The sequence below is a fragment of the Macaca nemestrina genome, chromosome 1 (genome assembly GCF_043159975.1).
Source record: "Macaca nemestrina isolate mMacNem1 chromosome 1, mMacNem.hap1, whole genome shotgun sequence".
NCBI lineage: Eukaryota > Metazoa > Chordata > Mammalia > Primates > Cercopithecidae > Macaca > Macaca nemestrina.
Genome location: NC_092125.1, coordinates 97,832,616 through 97,853,185, shown reverse-complemented (window position 1 = coordinate 97,853,185; position 20,570 = coordinate 97,832,616). Strand labels below are relative to the sequence as shown.

Below are 20,570 nucleotides of genomic sequence, written 5' to 3'. Positions count from 1 at the left end.
GAATACCCTTGATTTCTTTCTCTTGCCTGATTGCCTTAGCCAGAACTCCAACACTATGTTGAATAGGAGTGGTGAGAGAGGGCATCCCTGTCTTGTGCCAGTTTTCAAAGGGAATTTTTCCAGTTTTTTCCCATTCAGTATGATATTGGCTGTGGGTTTGTCATAAATAGCTCTTATGATTTTGAGATACGTTCCATCAATACCGAATTTATTGAGCATTTTTAGCATGAAGGGCTGTTGAATTTTGTCAAAAGCCTTTTCTGCATCTATTGAGATAATCATGTGGTTCTTGTCTTTGGTTCTGTTTATATGTTGGATTACGTTTATTGATTTGCGAATGTTGAACCAGCCTTGCATCCCAGGGATGAAGCCCACTTGATCATAGTGGATAAGCTTTTTGATGTGCTGCTGAATCCGGTTTGCCAGTATTTTATTGAGGATTTTTGCATTGATGTTTCAGGGATATTGGTCTAAAATTCTCTTTTTTTGTTGTGTCTCTGCCAGGCTTTGGTATCAGGATGATGTTGGCCTCATAAAATGAGTTAGGGAGGATTCCCTCTTTTTCTATTGATTGGAATAGTTTCAGAAGGAATGGTACCAGCTCCTCCTTGTACCTCTGGTAGAATTCAGCTGTGAATCCATCTGGTCCTGGACTTTTTTTGGTTGGTAGGCTATTAATTATTGCCTCAATTTCAGAGCCTGCTATTGGTCTATTCAGGGATTCAACTTCTTCCTGGTTTAGTCTTGAAAGAGTGTAAGTGTCCAGGAAATTATCCATTTCTTCTAGATTTTCTAGTTTATTTGCATAGAGGTGTTTATAGTATTCTCTGATGGTAGTTTGTATTTCTGTGGGGTCGGTGGTGATACCCCTTTAACATTTTTTATTGCATCTATTTGATTCTTCTCTCTTTTCTTCTTTATTAGTCTTGCTAGCGGTCTGTCAATTTTATTGATCTTTTCAAAAAACCAACTCCTGGATTCATTGATTTTTTGGAGGGTTTTTTGTGTCTCTATCTCCTTCAGTTCTGCTCTGATCTTAGTTATTTCTTGCCTTCTGCTAGCTTTTCAATGTGTTTGCTCTTGCTTCTCTAGTTCTTTTAATTGTGATGTTAGAGTGTCAATTTTAGATCTTTCCAGCTTTCTTTTGTGGGCATTTAGTGCTATAAATTTCCCTCTACACACTGCTTTAAATGTGTCCCAGAGATTCTGGTATGTTGTATCTTTGTTCTCATTGGTTTCAAAGAACATCTTTATTTCTGCCTTCATTTCGTTATGTACCCAGTAGTCATTCAGGAGCAGGTTGTTCAGTTTCCATGTAGTTGAGCGGTTTTGATTGAGTTTCTTAGTCCTGAGTTCTGCTTTGATTGCACTGTGGTCTGAGAGATAGTTTGTTATAATTTCTGTTCTTGTACATTTGCTGAGGAGTGCTTTACTTCCAATTATGTGGTCAATTTTGGAATAAGTGCGATGTGGTGCTGAGAAGAATGTATATTCTGTTGATTTGGGGTGGAGAGTTCTGTAGGTGTCTGTTAGGTCTGCTTGCTGCAGAGATGAGTTCAATTCCTGGATATCCTTGTTAACTTTCTGTCTCGTTGATCTGTCTAATGTTGACAGTGGAGTGTTGAAGTCTCCCATTATTATTGTATGGGAGTCTAAGTCTCTTTGTACGTCTCTAAGGACTTGCTTTATGAATCTGGGTGCTCCTGTATTGGGTGCATATATATTTAGGATAGTTAGCTCTTCCTGTTGAATTGATCCCTTTACCATTATGTAATGGCCTTCTTTGTCTCTTTTGATCTTTGATGGTTTAAAGTCTGTTTTATCAGAGACTAGTATTGCAAACCCTGCTTTTTTTTGTTCTCCATTTGCTTGGTAGATCTTCCTCCATCCCTTTATTTTGAGCCTATGTATGTCTCTGCATGTGAGATGGGTCTCCTGAATACAGCAGACTGATGGGTCTTGACTCTTTATCCAGTTTGCCAGTCTGTGTCTTTTAATTGGAGCATTTAGTCCATTTACATTTAAGGTTAATATTGTTATGTGTGAACTTGATCCTGCCATTATGATATTAACTGGTTATTTTGCTCGTTAGTTGATGCAGTTTCTTCCTAGCCTCGATGGTCTTTACATTTTGGCATGTTTTTGCAATGGCTGGTACTGGTTGTTCCTTTCCATGTTTAGTGCTTCCTTCAGGGTCTCTTGTAAGGCAGGCCTGGTGGTGACAAAATCTCTAAGCATTTGCTTATCTGTAAAGGATTTTATTTCTCCTTCACTTATGAAACTTAGTTTGGCTGGATATAAAATTCTGGGTTTAAAATTCTTTTCTTTAAGAATGTTGAATATTGGCCCCCACTTTCTTCTGGCTTGGAGAGTTTCTGCCGAGAGATCTGCTGTTAGTCTGATGGGCTTCCCTTTGTGGGTAACCCGACCTTTCTCTCTGGCTGCCCTTAAGATTTTTTCCTTCTTTTCAACTTTGGTGAATCTGGCATTTATGTGTCTTGGAGTTGCTCTTCTCGAGGAGTATCTTTGTGGCGTTCTCTGTATTTCCTGGATTTGAATGTTGGCCTGCCCTACTAGGTTGGGGAAGTTCTCCTGGATGATATCCTGAAGAGTGTTTTCCAACTTGGTTCCATTTTCCCCCTCACTTTCAGGCACCCCAATCAGACGTAGATTTGGTCTTTTTACATAATCCCATACTTCTTGCAGGTTTTGTTCATTTCTTTTTCTTCTTTTTTCTTTTGGTTTCTCTTCTCGCTTCAATTCATTCATTTGATCCTCAATCGCTGATACTCTTTCTTCCAGTTGATCGAGTCGGTTACTGAAGCTTGTGCATTTGTCACGTATTTCTCGTGTCTTGGTTTTTATCTCTGTCATTTCGTTTATGACCTTCTCTGCATTAATTACTCTAGCTATCAATTCTTCCACTCTTTTTTCAAGATTTTTAGTTTCTTTGCGCTGGGTACGTAATTCCTCCTTTAGCTCTGAGAAGTTTGATGGACTGAAGCCTTCTTCTCTCATCTCGTCAAAGTCATTCTCCGTCCAGCTTTGATCCATTGCTGGCGATGAGCTGCGCTCCTTTGCAGAGGGAGATGCGCTCTTATATTTTGAATTTCCAGCTTTTCTGCCCTGCTTTTTCCCCATCTTTGTGGTTTTATCTGCCTCTGGTCTTTGATGATGGTGACGTACTGATGGGGTTTTGGTGTAGGTGTCCTTCCTGTTTGATAGTTTTCCTTCTAACAGTCAGGACCCTCAGCTGTAGGTCTGCTGGAGATTGCTTGAGGTCCACTCCAGACCCTGTTTGCCTGGGTATCAGCAGCAGAGGCTGCAGAAGATAGAATATTGCTGAACAGCGTGTGTACCTGTCTGATTCTTACTTTGGAAGCTTCTTCTCAGGGGTGTACTCCACCGTGTGAGGTGTGGGGTGTCAGACTGCCCCTAGTGGGGGATGTCTCCCAGTTAGGCTACTCAGGGGTCAGGGACCCACTTGAGCAGGCAGTCTGTCCCTTCTCAGAGCTCAACCTCCGTGTTGGGAGATCCACTGCTCTCTTCAAAGCTGTCAGACAGAGTTGTTTGCGTCTGCAGAGGTTTCTGCTGCTTTTTTGTTGTTGTTGTTGTTGTTGTTGTTGTTGTTGTTTAGCTGTGCCCTGTCCCCAGAGGTGGAGTCTACTGAGACAGGCAGGTTTCCTTGAGTTGCTGTGAGCTCCACCCAGTTCGAGCTTCCTGGGGGCTTTGTTTACCTACTTAAGCCTCAGCAATGGCGGGCGCCCCTCCCCCAGCCTCGCTGCTGCCTTGTGGTTAGATCACAGACTGCTGTGCTAGCAGTGAGGGAGGCTCCGTGGGCGTGGGACCCTCCCGGCCAGGTTTGGGATATAATCTCCTGGTGTGCCCGTTTGCTTAAAGCGCAGTATTGGGGTGGGAGTTACCCGATTTTCCAGGTGTTGTGTGTCTCAGTTCCCCTGGCTAGGAAAAGGGATTCCCTTCCCCCTTGTGCTTCCCAGGTGAGGCGATGTCTCGCCCTGCTTCAGCTCTGGCTGGTCGGACTGCAGCAGCTGACCAGCACCGATTGTCCGGCACTCCCTAGTGAGATGAACCCAGTACCTCAGTTGAAAATGTGTCTTTCGCGCTGGGAGTTGGAGACTGGAGCTGTTCCTATTCGGCCATCTTGCTCTGCCCCCCGACTATTGTGTTTTTAAAGCATAATAATAGCAATTTATTGTGGGGTTTATAGCTTATATAGAAGTAAAATATAAGACAATAAGAACACAAAGGGAGGGAGGGATAAATGGAATTATACTATTAATAAAGTTTTTATGTTGCTCAAATAATATTTCAAGATCGACTGTGGTAACTTAGATCAAAGTATAATCTCTAGAGCAACTACTAATAGCTAACATAAAGAAGTACAGCTAGAGCCAGGCACGGTGGCTTGTGCCTGTAATCTCAGCTACTAGGGAGGCTGTGGCAGAAGATTACTTGAGTCCAGGAGTTTGAGAAGCTGCGGTGAGCTATGATTTCATCATTGCTCTCCTGCCTGGGCAACAGAGCAAGACCCCGTGTCTTAAAAAGAAAAGAAAAAGTATAGCTAAAAAGACAATGTAAGAAATAAAAATGGAATACTAAAAAATATGCAGTTCAATGAAAGGAAGACAGGAAAAGAGAAACACATAAAGAACAAATTGAATAAATTAAAAATGCATACCAAGGTGGTAGACTTAAATCCAATCATATAGTAGTTAAATTCAGTGGGCTAAACACATCAATTAAAAGGAAGAGATTTTCAAACTAGATTTTTTTTAAAAGGAAAGGTCCAACTATATGTTGTTTATAAGAAACAGCATTTTAAATATGAAGACACTGACCGATGGAAAATAAAGGTGAAAAAGTATGTATGCCATGCAAATGTGAAGCATTAAAAAGCTGGCATCGCTATATTAATCAGAAAAAGTAGACTTCCAAACAAAGGTCATTCTAAGAGACAACAAAAGAAATTTTTTATTGGTAAAAGGAGCATACAAATAAGATAAGACAATTCTAAATGTATAGACCCCTAATAACAAAGCTTCAACCTACGCAAAGCAAAAAGTGACAAATTGAGAAAAAGATCTACAGCATAATTGGAGATTTTTAACATCCTCTCATTTCTTTGTAAATGCCTCTCACATTTTTGCCAATTATGATCTTTTGCTAAACCCACACAGCTGAAAATGGAAAAGCTCATGACCAGTTTTTCAGAGGTTCCTTAGTTAATTGATACAAATCTTGGATAGGTAAACGGAATATCTATTTTCTGTTTGCCTGATATATCTGTAACTTGGCTTTCCCTAAGGCCTACCCATTCCTTTCTGAGACTAGGGAAAGAAGTCTGGCTTCTTTCAGACTTCTTTGCTCATTTCATATGGGCCAAAGTAGCACAAATCATTTAAAATTCACCAGCTATTTAATCTGTTCATTTTAATCAACTAGCTATAATTTAATATTGGTTTTATTTACTACTTACTGGATAACTATGCCAGTAAGTATAGTATTTTATTTTTTTACTGTGTTTTTCTTTTCATTTTGTTGGTGATTTTTTTCATTTGTTGTTAAACAAGACATTTACCGAATAGCTACAATATACAAGACCCACATTAGATTTTTTTTTTTTTAATTTATTTATTATTATTATACTTTAAGTTGTAGGGTACATGTGCATAACGTGCAGGTTTGTTACATATGTATACTTGTGCCATGTTGGTGTGCTGCACCCATCAACTTGTCATTTACATCAGGTATAACTCCCAATGCAATCCCTTCCCCCTCCCTCCTCCCCATGACAGGCCCCTGTGTGAGATGTTCCCCTTCCTGAGTCCAAGTGATCTCATTGTTCAGTTCCCACCTATGAGTGAGAACATGCGGTGTTTGGTTTTCTGTTCTTGTGATAGATTGCTAAGAATGATGGTTTCCAGCTGCATCCATGTCCCTACAAAGGACACAAACTCATCCTTTTTGATGGCTGCATAGTATTCCATGGTGTATATGTGCCACATTTTCTTAATCCAATCTGTCACTGATGGACATTTGGGTTGATTCCAAGTCTTTGCTATTGTGAATAGTGCTGCAATAAACATACGAGTGCATGTGTCTTTATAGCAGCATGATTTATAATCCTTTGGGTATATACCCAGTAATGGGATGGCTGGGTCATATGGTACATCTAGTTCTAGATCCTTGAGGAATCGCCATACTGTTTTCCATAATGGTTGAACTAGTTTACAATCCCACCAACAGTGTAAAAGTGTTCCTATTTCTCCACATCCTCTCCAGCACCTGTTGTTTCCTGACTTTTTAATGATCGCCATTCTAACTGGTGTGAGATGGTATCTCATTGTGGTTTTGATTTTTATAAAATAAGATCCTTGACTTATTACAGAGCCAGAAGTGGGGACCCCTATATTCATCCCTGCATATTGGTTCCATCCACCGAACAAAATTGTTTCCTCTTCTTTTCTCCCTTAAACTTCTGTACTTGCTTCTGTTTTAGCACTTACCACATCGTATTGTTTTCCTATATCTGTCTTCCCAGTTAAACTGCAAGCTTTTTAAAGGTAGAAGTCAAATATTTAATTTTGTAGCTTGGGCGCATGTAGGTGCTTTGATTACTGAAAGACGGATATATGGACACAGTAATGAACAAATGATTAAAAAATTATTTAAACCGTTGTTTGACAGGGCAAGATTACTTTCTAATGTAATAGAACTTGGTAATATGCCCTTGAATTCTGATACCCTGACAAACCTCTTCTGAAAATCAGCTCACAAAACTACCAGGGAGAATAAAAAGGCATAGTGCAAAGCAAATGCTATGTGAAAGACAGGTGTCCAGTGTAGCATATGTGGGCCACTAATGGGTGTAGATAGAACTGTTCTCTTGCCAAGAGTCATCAGTGAGAACTCTTTAATGATGGCTTAGTTCATAGATGTATTTTGGCATGAATATCTTTGTTTAACTCAGTAAACAATAGGATCTAGTTTCATAATGGACTTTTCATACTTCTTAGGAACTTGTCATTGGGAAGATAATTATTTTAGACAAGCATACATTGTTATATGTTCGGTAACACTTATATGGCTCAGTCATAAAAGTGGTGTTTGTACTAAGCTTTTGGGCTCTTTCTTTAAACTTAATGGGAAGTGCCTTAAATGCCTTTATCTCCTTAAGACACTTCTCCCAGAAGGTCATTCTCTTCAGAATGGACCTAAAGAGTTCTAATATCTGTTAGTGTTTAATTATTTGAACTGAATATGTCAGAAATCTTAGCAATGGAAGTTTAACAATTTAAGTATAGAATGAGCCAGTATAGGAAGATTTCATATAATTTCATGATACAGTATTAAACTTTTTTTTTAATATTCCAGGGTGCTCTGGAACAGGGCTCAAATTCTCAGCTGATGGCTGTTCAATACACAGAAACCACTAGTATCAGGTAAGACAGTGCAGAAGCTCTTGGCCAGGGAATTTAAAATAGCTGGTATTTTAAGAAAGTTGAAATTCACACTTCCCTTTCACCTTAAATTTGTTCTCATCTATGAGTTTTAGTCATATACTCAGAGAGAGAGAGAGAGAGAGAGATAACATATACTACTGAGCAGTTGGAATAAAGCCAGATAATTTCAAAAGTTCAACTCTCCCAAATCCCTTACATACAAATTTAGTCAGAATGCTGTTCCATCATAATTTTGATGAAAATCTTGAATACCCATAGCTCTCTTGCCCTTGATTTGCATCTGTTTCATGAACTTAGGGGAAAGGAATATTATTTTTTGAGTGCTCTGTGCCAGGTGTCTTCCTGAGTGCTTTACATGCATTTTATCTTTAAATCTATATAAAAACTAAAAGTATATTTTATATATAGAAAAACTGGTCAACTCATTTTTTTTTTTTTTTTTTTTTGTAATTTTCAGAGTCATAAGACCTAGTGGCAGACTCAGCATTCGGATCCTAGCTGTTTTACTGACAATGCATTTTTCACTACATAATACTGCTTAAGATTTTGAAAGATTTCAAAGAGAATGTTGTATCTAGAAGTTTAAATGTCTTCAAAGGGAAAGATAATATGGGAAGCAATATGGTATCATGGTTAAGATGCTAGCTTTATTTGCCCTGTTGGGCAGAGTTCAAATTGTAACTCGGCCTCTTACTTTGTGGGCTCAAACAGATTACATGCAATTGAAGTTTCCTCATCTACAAAATGCTGGCTGCACAGAGATGATATAATGGTTAAATTAGATAATATATTTAGAGCACTTAGCATGGTACGTAAATGACAATGGTAAATGATAATGATGTGATATTATTGACAACAGTATCACTGAAGTGAAAGTTGAGAATCTCAGCTTCCATCTGTAGCTTTACCACACACTTGTAGTTCACTTACATGAATTTAACATTTATTTAGAATATACTGTGTGCCAGTGTTGTAGGCACTGAGAAAAAAATACATATAGATAGATAGTAAAAATGTAAGTCGAAAGCTATTTTATTCATTATACTAATAACTGAGAATTCCTATTAAATGGCAGTGAGCAGCATATCGGCAATCATGAATGGTTAAAATCCTGAGATTGTATTATCCTGCTGAAATTGATAATTCAAATATATTTAAATAGTAACTAATAATTCTCTGCTAAGCAGAATATATCCTTCAATTACAATACATTTGTTTTAAAAATATATCAATTTTTTGATGCATGGTTATGATGGCGTGGTATTTCTTCATTAGTTAAAATGTTTTAGTGAATGACAGCCAATTTTCATTTTTTGTGGATTCCGTATTTGCTAATTCACCTACTAAAATCTGCTAAAAGGTATTTGTAACCCCTAATATTAGCAGTGCTTTTGTCATCATTCGCAAACATGCGTAGATGCTCCCTGGTGAGGTTGAACAAGGCAGTGTTCTGCCTTCTAGTTTCAGCTATATAAACAAGGTCCTTTTCACAGTCCACATTTTTCATATTTTTGTGCTTTTTGTTGGTAATTTTGTTGTTTGAAATGGCCTGAGGCATATTGCTGAATTGCTGTGTAGTGTTGCTAAGCCCAAATGGGCTGTGGTGTGCTGTGTGGAGAAAGTACATGTGTTAGATAAGTTTCATTCAGGCATGATTTATAGTGCTGTTGGCTGTGAGTTCAAGTTAGTGAATGAATATGTTAAAGAAGGTGTCTTTAAACAGAAACACATAAATAAGGTTATATATTGATCACTTGACAGAAATATTGTAACCAGAGGCTTGCAGGAACCGAACCCTGTATTTCCCCTAGGAGAATGGTTTAGGATTCACTAATTCATTGATGGCAGTGACTTTTTAGAACATAACTATCACAAAATGCAAGAAGCGACTATATATTCAAAATATTGTATCAGAAATGGCCTAGTGAACAAATGGAGTTATTTCAAAGGAAGTTCTTATAACTCATTTATTACTTCCATTTAGGTCAGTCTTTTTCTCCTCTTAAGTTAATAATATTTGATTGATACATACAAGTTTTCTCTTTGAGGAAAAACGAAGCATTACAGGATCCCTTTAACTCTTCCAGATATTGGTCCTAAACACTAGAAGATCTTGAACACATTAAGAACTCTATTAGAATCATTTGACTGTATCTTTTGGGGCATGATGTGGTTTGAGGTATTATCATTTTAGTTTTTAATTTTAGTAAGGCACACACATGGTACTTTTAATATCAATGACTAGCAATTGTTGAGTGAATCCTATGGGACAGGATCCATGCTTGGCACTTTACATATATAATATCTCCAATAACAGTCCTGCAAGGTTTGTGTGGTTATCCTCTTTTTATTGATGAGGAAACAGTTTGCTCATGGAGGGTGATTTCCCCAAGAGTGCCCACTTGAGAAGTGAAGCAGGAATTCTAAACCAAGTCTGTTTTCAAATCCTCAGCTTTTTCCACCTTTCACACAGCCTTGTAGGCAAGCACATCTTCATATATTCGACAGAGTGACGAAAAATGACTTTTCCTCAGATTTAATTTGTATTACTAAAAAAATTAAAAATCCTTCAAACCTATGTAGAAATCTCTCTATTTTCTGATACTTTCATTATTTTTACATGCTTTGCAATGTGTTTGACCATCTAGTACATTTTAGAGCCTTGATTCAGAAATCAGAATTTTAGCATTAGTGAATGGGTTCTTATAAAATATCCTGGTCCTTGGGCTTTACAAAATGTTGTTATAAAAATTACTGCCAAAGTGCAACTAATATTTTGGTTGAGAGAGATTCTTAGAATTCAGACACAGCCTTAGAATGGGAAGTATTTTGGGAAGACATGAAACTTTTTATTTTAGTAATACCTTATATTTTTCTTACTTTAGCAGGAACTCAGGGAGTGAGCTACAAGTGTATTATGCTTCACCCAGAAGTTATCAAGACTTTTTTGAAGCCATCCGCAGAAGGGGAGACACATTTTATGTTGTGTCATTTCGAAGGGTAAGTTCATCTTGAAAGAATTGAGTGCTTGCCGTACATAAGACATTGGGCTGAATATTGTGGAAAATACAAAGATGTGAGAAATAGGAAGCAATATAAAATAAATTATGTGAGTGGAACAGTCTAGGTACTGTAATACATGCTTTACTTTGAGCTGTTGAGTATTATAAAGATGAACGTGGAATTGGTGTCAGACTATGAGTTTATATTTAGGAAATATAAACTACTTGTTGATTTTTACTGTTTGTAATCCTGATAGCCATACTGTTTATAATGAAAGAAAAAGTAAAAACATAAAAATATTCTATTTAGGCTTTTCCTATTTAGGCTTTTAAACCAATTCCCATTTGATTATTGAGAAATAGACTTCTGAAATGTAGATTTGAGATGGATTATAGGCTGATTATTAATTGTGGAATGTTTGGATCTGTGTTCCTAAGACTCTCTATTCCTCTTTTATCTCTTCTTAATTAAACATTTGGTTGGTGAAGAGTGCATTAGATAATCAGTTAGCTTATTAAAAGTAAATGTTTATACTAGCACTTTTGAATGTTATGAATATTAGGCTAAATGGAAAAAATGCATAGCTGTTTATATTCATCTACTTTTTCTATAAAATGAAAATAGTTTCTTCATAGAGTTGCCATGTGAGTATCTCTGTTAGAGTGCTGTATGTTAACCCAGGAGCACATGAATGAATTAGAATTCCTCAGTGGTGGTTTCTATCCCAAGCTGTTTTTTCTTTCTCTCTTTTTTTAAACAAAAGAAGGGATCTCACTATGTTGCCCAGGCTGGACTCAAACCCCTGGGCTCAAGTGATACTGAGTAGCTGACTTTTTTTTTTTTTTTTAAGAATACACTGGGTGTGGTTAGAAGTAAGTACAGTTGACCCTTGAACAACACAAGTTTGAATGAAGCAGGTCCATTTATATGTGGATTTTTCTCAACCTTAGCAGGATGCCAAACTCACTTATATGCAGGGCCAACTTTTCACACATGTAGATTCCACAGGGCTAACTGTGGGACTTCAGTGTGTGCAGATTTGGGGATACACAGGCGGCTCTGTAACCAGTCCTACATAAACAGGGGGATGAGTGTCTATACTAACAGTAGAATGAGCAAATTCGTTCTCTGATTATTACCACTTACTATCACTGAAATTCTCAGTTAACTAGTTAATTCTTTTCCTAAGGTATAAATATCTAGCAGCTCAGGTTTTTAGGACCAGAGAACTTTGATACTTGAAAACTAGAGAGATCAAACATCTTATATATTTTCAGTTATTAATCAAAAATGCTGAGAGATTTGGAACACTTTAGCCATAGCGTCTCATGATCACTGCCTTTTCACAAAATTCCCTGTGTTCACCTTACTCTCTCAGATGTAACTGGTATATTTCTATACAGCACAAGCCTCAAAGTTTCTTTTCAGCAGCAAGGGGGCAGCTAAGAACAGTGTTTCCCTCAAGGCTCCAACTATACTGGTCTATGAAAACAAAGTATTTCCTTTACTATTGACATAATTATGTTCAAAGTAGGAGAAAAAAAGTAAACTTTTAAGAATAAGATTCAGCACCGTGAAGAAGAAACCTGCTGGGTGTTAAAATGATTGTGTTGAAGTGTATTTTATGGAAGTTACTGTAGAAGAATGTTTTTCATACTCAATAGACAGTTTTTCTGAGGTTCAGGGTAACTACTGTATTATTTGATCAAAACAGTATAACAGATATTAGAAGTAACACTTGTCAAGCCATGGATTGAAGTCATGGTTAGTGCAGTTTTTCTAAGGGAAGAAAACAAGTATTTTTTTTTTTTTTTTTTTTTTTGAGACGGAGTCTTGCTCTGTCGCCCAGGCTTGAGTGCTGGAGTGCTGGAGTGCAGTGGCACAATCTTGGCTCACTGCAAGCTCCGCCTCCTGGGTTCACGCCATTCTCCTGCCTCAGCCTCCCGAGTAGCTGGGACTACAGGCGCCTGCCACTATGCCCGGCTAATTTTTTGTATTTTTTAGTAGAGACGGGGTTTCACTGTGTTAGCCAGGATGGTCTTGATCTCCTGACCTCATGATCCACCCGCCTCGGCCTCCCAGAGTGCTGGGATTACAGGCGTGAGCCACCACACCCGGCCGAAAACAAGTATTTTTTATAGAGAAAACAATCCTAGCTTTTTTTTTTTTTTCTTTTGAGATGGAGTCTCTCTCTGTTGCCCAGGCTGGAGTGCAGTGGCGCCATCTTGGCTCACTACAACCTCCACCTCCCAGGTTCAAGCAATTCTCTTGCCTCAGCCTCCTGAGTAGCTGAGACTATAGCCGCATGCCACCACACCTGGCTAATTTTTGTATTTTTAGTAGAGACGGGATTTCACCATGTTGGCCAGGATGGTCTTGATCTTCTGACCTCATGATCCACCCGCCTCGGCCTCCCAGAGTGTTGGGATTACAGGTGTGAGCCACCGTGCCCAACCAATCCTAGCTTTAAAGGGACTGTATTTTTATAAAAGACAATGAATGGTGGTTTAAAAAATATATATGCATTGCATTTTTTTGCATTTGTAAAAAGTGATTTCTCATTAGTTTGCTATAAAAGTGCTGTTAGAAAATTATTGAATTCCACTCCCCCGGCAACCCCTTGATGTTCAGGAAGACTCTTAGGACTGTTTCTCACACAAATACTTTTAGGAGTATGTCTAACATTCTGTTTGGATTTTTCATTTTCAAATTACTGATTTATCACATTTTGGTGTTTTCTATCAAGGGAGAGTAAAGATAAACCTGAACTGAATTAGATAATAGTAGTTAGACAACATCCTTTTCTATTTTTTCTTGTTTTGGTTCAGTAGTAGGGAAAAGGAAGTTAATTTTATGTTGATGGCTGTAAACTATGTTATGGGACAGGAATTTAGTTCTTAAATGCCTGGATTGTTCTTTTTGCTCTTGCTGAAATGAAAATGAAATAATAAATTACCTCATACTTGGTCTTCTCTTTCATCTTTCAATATAAAATATTCTAACAGTTTCATTAAAAAGGTGAGTGGCATCATTTCTTGTGCAGAAGGATGTAGACTTTTTCTCCCACTTAGGTTCTTAATTTTATTGGCAGAAATTAATGTAGTTGATACTACATTGGAAATTCAGAAGAAGATTCCAGAGCCCCAGGCTTCAGCTTAGCATGAACCACACATTTATAATGAAGCCAATAAGCAAGCCATGTTATTTTATTTTATGAATGGACATGTATTTAACAAAATACTTTAATATCTATAAATGTAGAAATAGCCATTGACTGTTTAGTACTGTTATTTAAGCCACTCTCTCCCAAATTGACACTCCCTCACACCCTGCATTCCTGTACCTTTTAATCTCTTTACAGTTGAGCTGTTGAAATTATTTTCTCTAAAGCAGACACACTCTTGGGTAACTACTGAGTTCCTGTTATAGCTCAGCAAGAAAAAATGCTTATGATCCCAGTAGTTCAGACAAAGGTCCAAACTGCTTCTGTTCTTTTGATTTTCCTTAAAGAGTTTTTTACCACCAACATAGTAACCTATTCTGCTTTCTTTGCTTAGTTCTAGTTATTTGTAGCTTATTTTCCTGTAAATACTTTGCCTTTTCCTCCTCTCTTTGATTTGTTTGTTTTAGTGTGATTTGGAGAGGGAGGTTGAGGAATAACTTTTTCTCAAACTTCCAAGTCACTTTGAGTGTAGAATAACTGATACATTAATAAGAAAAAATCCAATTAAGTTTAATGCTCTTTTTGTTTTTTTTTGTTTTTTTGTTTTTTTTAAAGAGACAAGGTCTCTATTGCCCAGGATGGAGTACAGTGGTACAATCATAGTTCACTTCAGTCTCCAATTCCTGAGCTCAAACAGTTCTCCTGCGTCAGCGTCCAGAGTATCTTGGACTACAGGAGAGTGCCACCACACCCAGCTAATTTTTATTTATTTTTTGTAGAGATGGGGTCTCACTTTGTTGCCCAGGCTGGTCTTGAACTCCTGGGCTCAATAATGCTTCTTTTAAAAATGCTTTTGTATGATAGACTATTTAGGGAGGGAGGGAGGAGGTTGATTAAATAATATAACAAAATGAATTCAAGAGCTAAGACAGAAACAAATACTCAGGAAAGCTCAAGTAAAGTTAAGAAGATGATTTTAAAAGGGCAGAAAAGAAACATTGAGAAGAAAGGTGGGGAAATGATATTAATTTATTATTTCAATACATATTTAAATACCATCCTTACATGTTGCTGTCTCATCCACTAATATATAGGAAAAGCATTTCTTCCTGGGGCAGTTTTTCCTTAAAAACAGGTTCTCTTTGAATCAGATGACTATGAATGTCAGTTTGCCATATTATCTCTACTTGTTTAATATTTTTTCTTTTACAAATGAGATGGATGCCTACTTTGGGAACATTTTTTATTTCTATTACATTTTCTGTTTTCAGTACCTGTCTCAAATTGTAAGTAAACACGTAAAGTGTCTTTTCATCAGTTTCAAATACATACATAATATTACAGAAGAACCTGAGCTATAGCCATATGACTGCCTGAGAGGTGTCTCTTTCTCTTCTCTTTCCAGGTATTTTATATATTCTAGCAATAGTACCATATTTGGGTATTTACCCCTTACTGATCCCTTATAAAAATTATTAACACTATCATATATATGGCATGGATTATAAGGGTAACCTTAAGTAATAGGGACTTGTTGTAAGATACGTGAGATTAAAGAAGCACAAGAAACTGGCTCAGAATCCAAATAATCCCTCTGTGCTTGTGCTTCCTAGGGTGGAATATATACTAGTCTTCATGGAGAATTGGAATAGGTTTATTGTCATTTCTGATTTGACAGCAGCTCCAGTGATTCCACGTTAGTCTTTTTTACACATTACTGATTCATACTCCTCAAACACAAAGATCTGATTGGGTAGTTCTGTTCTCTTACGCAGAGAATTACTATGGCAGCTTTGGCTTATGATCCATAGTTATTCATTTGTGACAAGTGAAATAGGGTTGGCTTCATTAAATGTATTCTCTTGCTTTGTAAGCCAACAGCTTTATGCAGAAGGAAGAACGTGGGGCTGCTCTTCTGAGGAAGTGATTGTGGCAGGTGCTGGGAGCTTCATACACTATTATACCACAAACCTGTTTTTTTAATTATTATTATTTTCCCCCCCATTTTTAGTAAGTGTGCATTAAATTCTTTCTTGTGTTGCTTCCTAATTGTTTGATCTAAAAGGCCCATCTTCTCATCTATATGATAAGCCTTTTGAAGGCAGTAAATATCGTATGCTTCTGTGACCACCCCCGACACTCAGCGATGCCTACCACTGAGTGCTTACTGAGCAGAATGCTTTTAGACGTGATCCATTGAGAGAAGTCACAGTGATGGAAGTTTGTTGTTTTTCATAATCATTTAAAAGGTATTTTTTTTACATTGTTTTGCTTAAAGAAATTGGAATCTATTTTACTGATCTGAGAAGTAATATAAGCTGTGCTGAACTCCAGTAGAAAGTTTAGTTAGAGATGATCTCTGTTTTGTCCATTTATAGTTTGCACTAGCCAGATATGATCAGCTTATTATTGTCTCTGAATCTAAGCTGTAAAGCTAAATAACTCACCTGGGTGTAGCTTTCTATGTCAGTAAGTAGAACTTTGAGGTACTTGCATCTTTATTTAAAATTATTTGTTGGGAGCAATTTGGAGTAGATTTTTGTTAGACCTAACTGATTTCTTTTTTTGGAGAAGGGATGGATTCTACTATTTGTACAAAGTCAAGCAGTAGGAGCCAGAAACTTGAAACTTTGGAAACATTGTAGGAAATACTGTAATTATTGCAAAAAAAAGGTTGACTGGTGATGTTATTTGTTCAAAATGTTTGCCAGAGGTTTAGTCCCACGGATGGGCATAAAAACGAATTTCAAAAATAGCAATGATATTTTATACCTTCGTACCTAGATTAATACCTAAAACATGAAGAATGGCATATTTTCTTAATGCCTGTTATTTATTTCTTAGAAATTTATGTTTAGTTTATATACATATATAAAAATTCTATGTACAATTATATGTATATATATAAAATCTTCAGAGGCAGGAGGAATTTCTTTAGTATCAAAGGAAATTAGTTTATAAAGTCTACTTCAAAAGGGTACAGCTCCTTCTTTTGTTCCTAAGACCTCAAAACTTGAGCGTACACATGGATCTTGGAGTTTGGCCACTTTCTTATCTCCACTTTCATGGCCTTTCAGCCAAATTCTAGCTGGAAAACAGTGTGAATAGATGAGTTTGGAAAGATACTTGAATTTTAGAAAAGGGTCTTATCTCAGAAGAGAGATGTTTTAAAAAATCTTTTAGAAGGCTTTTTAAAATTAATTTTTAACTTTAAAATATATTCTCATTCAGGTCTAAAACACATTATACAAAAATAGAGCAGAGTTGACTGAGTACCCTAGGTTAATAAACTTAACCTAGATTTATTTAATCATTATACCAATAATGTTCTTTTTATATGTCCATTTTCTGTTTCACTTTATTATATACAAATATTAACACTTTAATGTAAACTATCTTTGTAGTTTACAAACCTCTTTCACATGCATAATCTTAGAAATTCCTTACATATAATCACATAAGTATTCTTAGTCCAATTTTATGGCTGAAAAAGCTGAAGCAAAGAGAGGTTAAGTAGCTGATCTAAGGATACAAAAATGGTAAGCATTAGAACTAGGGCAATAATTAATGGATTCTAATTTAATACAGTGATTTTTTTTTTCTTTACATTGTGGTACTTTTTTCTTTATATCTGGTACTTCTAGATACATTACGGCGTATGTAAATAACAAATTAATCCAACTCTCCAAAAGCAAGATATTTCATTGACAAATCTGCTGGACAGTTTTGGCAGATTCATTACACAACTTCAAAAAGTTTTTGTTTGTTAATTACCTGATTATAGATTAAGTACTTTATTAGATTATGTTTTCATAATGCTGGAGAATAATATAATGGTTTGAAATATTATAATATAGCTTCAGATTTCAAGTCAGGAAATAGAATAAATAGGCCTTGAAAGTTTCTGGTTTCTTTTTAAAACAATATCTGAAATTTCCAACATGGTGGAAAAGAAATGTCTTTGCTTTGTCTTAAAAAGGAAGTAGTTTAGCAAAAATAGAAGCTGTTTTAATTATTGATATTCTAGAGCTTCTCATTGAAAAGAGTGGGATTTTTGTGTGTGTAAATACATTTTATTATGTTTTCTGTACGTGGCATGCTAGGTCTTTGAGAACAGAAGCATTTGATCTCAAACTCCTTGTTAAATGTGAATTACTGTTGTGTGGTTTTAGAGAATTTAACTATTTATTCTTTGTCTCTATAACATTGCCAGCTAACATAAAAATTTTTTTTTTCTTACACTTTTCAAACACAAAGTCTAAAGTAACTTGCTTTATGTTTGAGAAATGATTGTTCAATAGTCTGTAACTAAACTTGTATATAGCCACAAACAGAGAATTTGTAACTCAAGAATAATATGAAGTCTTCAAAATTCTCAGAATGGTGGGCAGATCCATCGAGTCTTGGTAACTTTTCAACTGTTCTTATTTGCTTGCGCTATTTGGTAGTCTTATTATTGTAAAATGTGTTTTTCATATGCATTTGTTTAATCTCCCCCTTTTAGGTTGTATGCTTTCTCTGGGCAGGGATAAAGTCTATTCATTCTGTTTTGTCTTTTACAAGATGTATTGCAATGCATTGCAGGCTGTGCAGAGTAAGTCCTAAATAAATGTTGACTACTCAGACCACTAACTGTATATTTGTGCCGTTTACCCTTATTTTTTATGTCCTACTCTTCAAAAGATTACTAGAGGTGGGGTTTGCAGAAACAAAGGAGGATATTTTTCTCAATGAATGTTTAAAATTACTTCAGTGACTTGGATAGCAATGAAAATTTTAAGAATATATAGTCAGCTTTGGTGTGGGTGGACTTTTAGCTTTGGAATAGAATAATTCCTGAAAGACTTCTAAAGTTACATTGAAAAAAGGGTGGGAGGTGGGAGAGGAGCAGAAAAAATAACTATTGAGTAACTAGGCTTACTATCTGGGTGACAAAATAATCTGTACAACAAACCCCTGTGACACGAGTTTACCTATAAAACAAACCTGCACATGTTTGTTTGAACTTAAAATAAAAGTTAAAAAAAGGAAAAAAAAAAAGGTAGGATTTAATGATTGATAGCTTAAAGTTCTCATCAAATTTTTTGTGATGAGGGAAGAAAATATTTCCCCAAAGCAGAACTGCTTTCCCAGGAAGAACATTTCTTCACATCATGAATATGTGAGGAAAAAAAATACATTTTAAACAACTCATAGGTACAGACTCTAGGGACCTGCATTCTAGCCCCAATTTTGCCACTCAGTGACATCTGCTATGTGACTTTAGAGAAATCACTTAGTACCTCTCATCTTCAGTTTCCTTATATGTTAAGTGATAAAGTTAGTGTAGATTTGCTTTTTTCTTTCTGGCTCCAGAAATCTATAGTTTTCTTCTGTGTGTTTGTGTATGTGCACACTTTCCTGTTAGAAAGCTGTAGTATTGCTTTAAACTCTTTGAAGTTACTAAGTGATTCAATCAAGTGGAGTCAGTATATTTTAAGAGTTTTGAAAAACAACCATAACAAAAACAACAAAATGTGAAGTTACAAGGTGGGGCTATAAATTAGTTTGTTTTTTGAATAGCTGGCAGTTTTGTAATTTATTTAATAACACTTACACAGTACACAATACGACAACCTTTAATGTTTATAATATTCCTGAGATAGGTGCAATTATCATCATTTTACAGTTGAAGAACCTGAGGCAATTATGTCCATTGTGAACTCCAATAAGAAAGATTTAAAAAAAGGAAAAAAAAGTCAGCTGTAGAAATGAAAAAACAACTTTATCCATTGTGACACAGTTTAGAAATGGTAGAGTCAGAATTTAACCAAGAAAGTCTGGCTCCAGAGTCTATGTTCTTGATCATTTCCCTCTATTGCCTATTTAAGATATCCAAATATCATATCTTTGAAGGTAGTCAACTTGGAGTTTAATTCCATTGATCTCTCTTTTCAAAACATATTTTGAGTTGTTTCAGGATCATTTTCCAGAGACCAAGATAAAGCCCTGTGGAAAACCAAGCCACATGTTACTCAAAGTAATAGTGTGGGAGGAACAAGAGCCATCAGGGAAACACAGAGGAAATTATTAGAAATATAGGATAATTGGAAGAGTACAGATGAAGGAAAATAAATCAACTTGTTTATGTTATTTTAAAACATGGAAGTCAAGGAAGAAGAGTTCAGAAAAGGAGGCTGTCAGTGGTATCAGATGTTATAGAGCTCCCTGAGAATGAGAAATGAAAGAAACTCATTTGTCTTGTGTAAACATAAAAATCATTGGTAACTTGAGATTACGTTTATTGTAGAGTAATCAGAACAGAATCCAGAGTAGAGATAGAAGAGAATGGGAAAGAAAAACAATGGTTTGGTAAATTTGACACTGGAAGGAGGTGGAGATATCCTAGATATAGATAAGGAGAAGAGAACTAAGAGTGTGTGTGTATGTGTTTGTGTTAAAGACAGGAGAGATATAAAGATAGGATATAAGGTAAATAGGGACTATTGTAGTTAGTTTATATACATATAAGAATAGAGTTTATGTTTTATGCTTGACAGATGTTCTAAAGGAAAATAAACAAGTCATTGTTTGTTCCTCCTCTGTATTGTTTTCTGTTTAAAGTAAAAGCATGGAGAAAGTTGAACAGTTTTTGTTTATTTGCAGTAGGACTACAGAAAAGAAATAAAAGAGTGTATGGAATTGAAACCAGATTTTTGAAGAATAAAATCATATTTAAAGTACTCCTCGAGATATCAAAAGTCTTTTAAATCTTAAATACAAAGCTGGTTTTTAATAATGGTAAAGAGTTTTCAAAATGTTAAAGTTGATAGGACTGTTTCTCATTTAACTTATATGTAAATGGTTTTATACTTTTTTCTTGTATTAAATTAGAAAACTAGCAAAGTAGCCTACATAAAATTTGATATAACCTTTCTGAT

The 20,570-nt window shown here is 36.1% G+C and overlaps 1 protein-coding gene across 5 annotated transcripts in view; it reads left to right on the top strand.

Moving 5' to 3' along the window:
- The window catches only part of LOC105498227 (activating transcription factor 6), a 243,691-nt gene that overhangs the window by 89,309 nt on the left and 133,812 nt on the right, over positions 1 to 20,570 (top strand). For all 5 annotated transcript variants that reach the window (XM_011770213.2, XM_024798090.2, XM_071082106.1 and 2 more), the window contains 2 exons: positions 7,396 to 7,463; positions 10,370 to 10,484. In XM_011770213.2, coding sequence (XP_011768515.2) covers positions 7,396 to 7,463; positions 10,370 to 10,484 — 183 coding nt within the window. The remainder of the gene's footprint in view (positions 1 to 7,395; positions 7,464 to 10,369; positions 10,485 to 20,570) is intronic.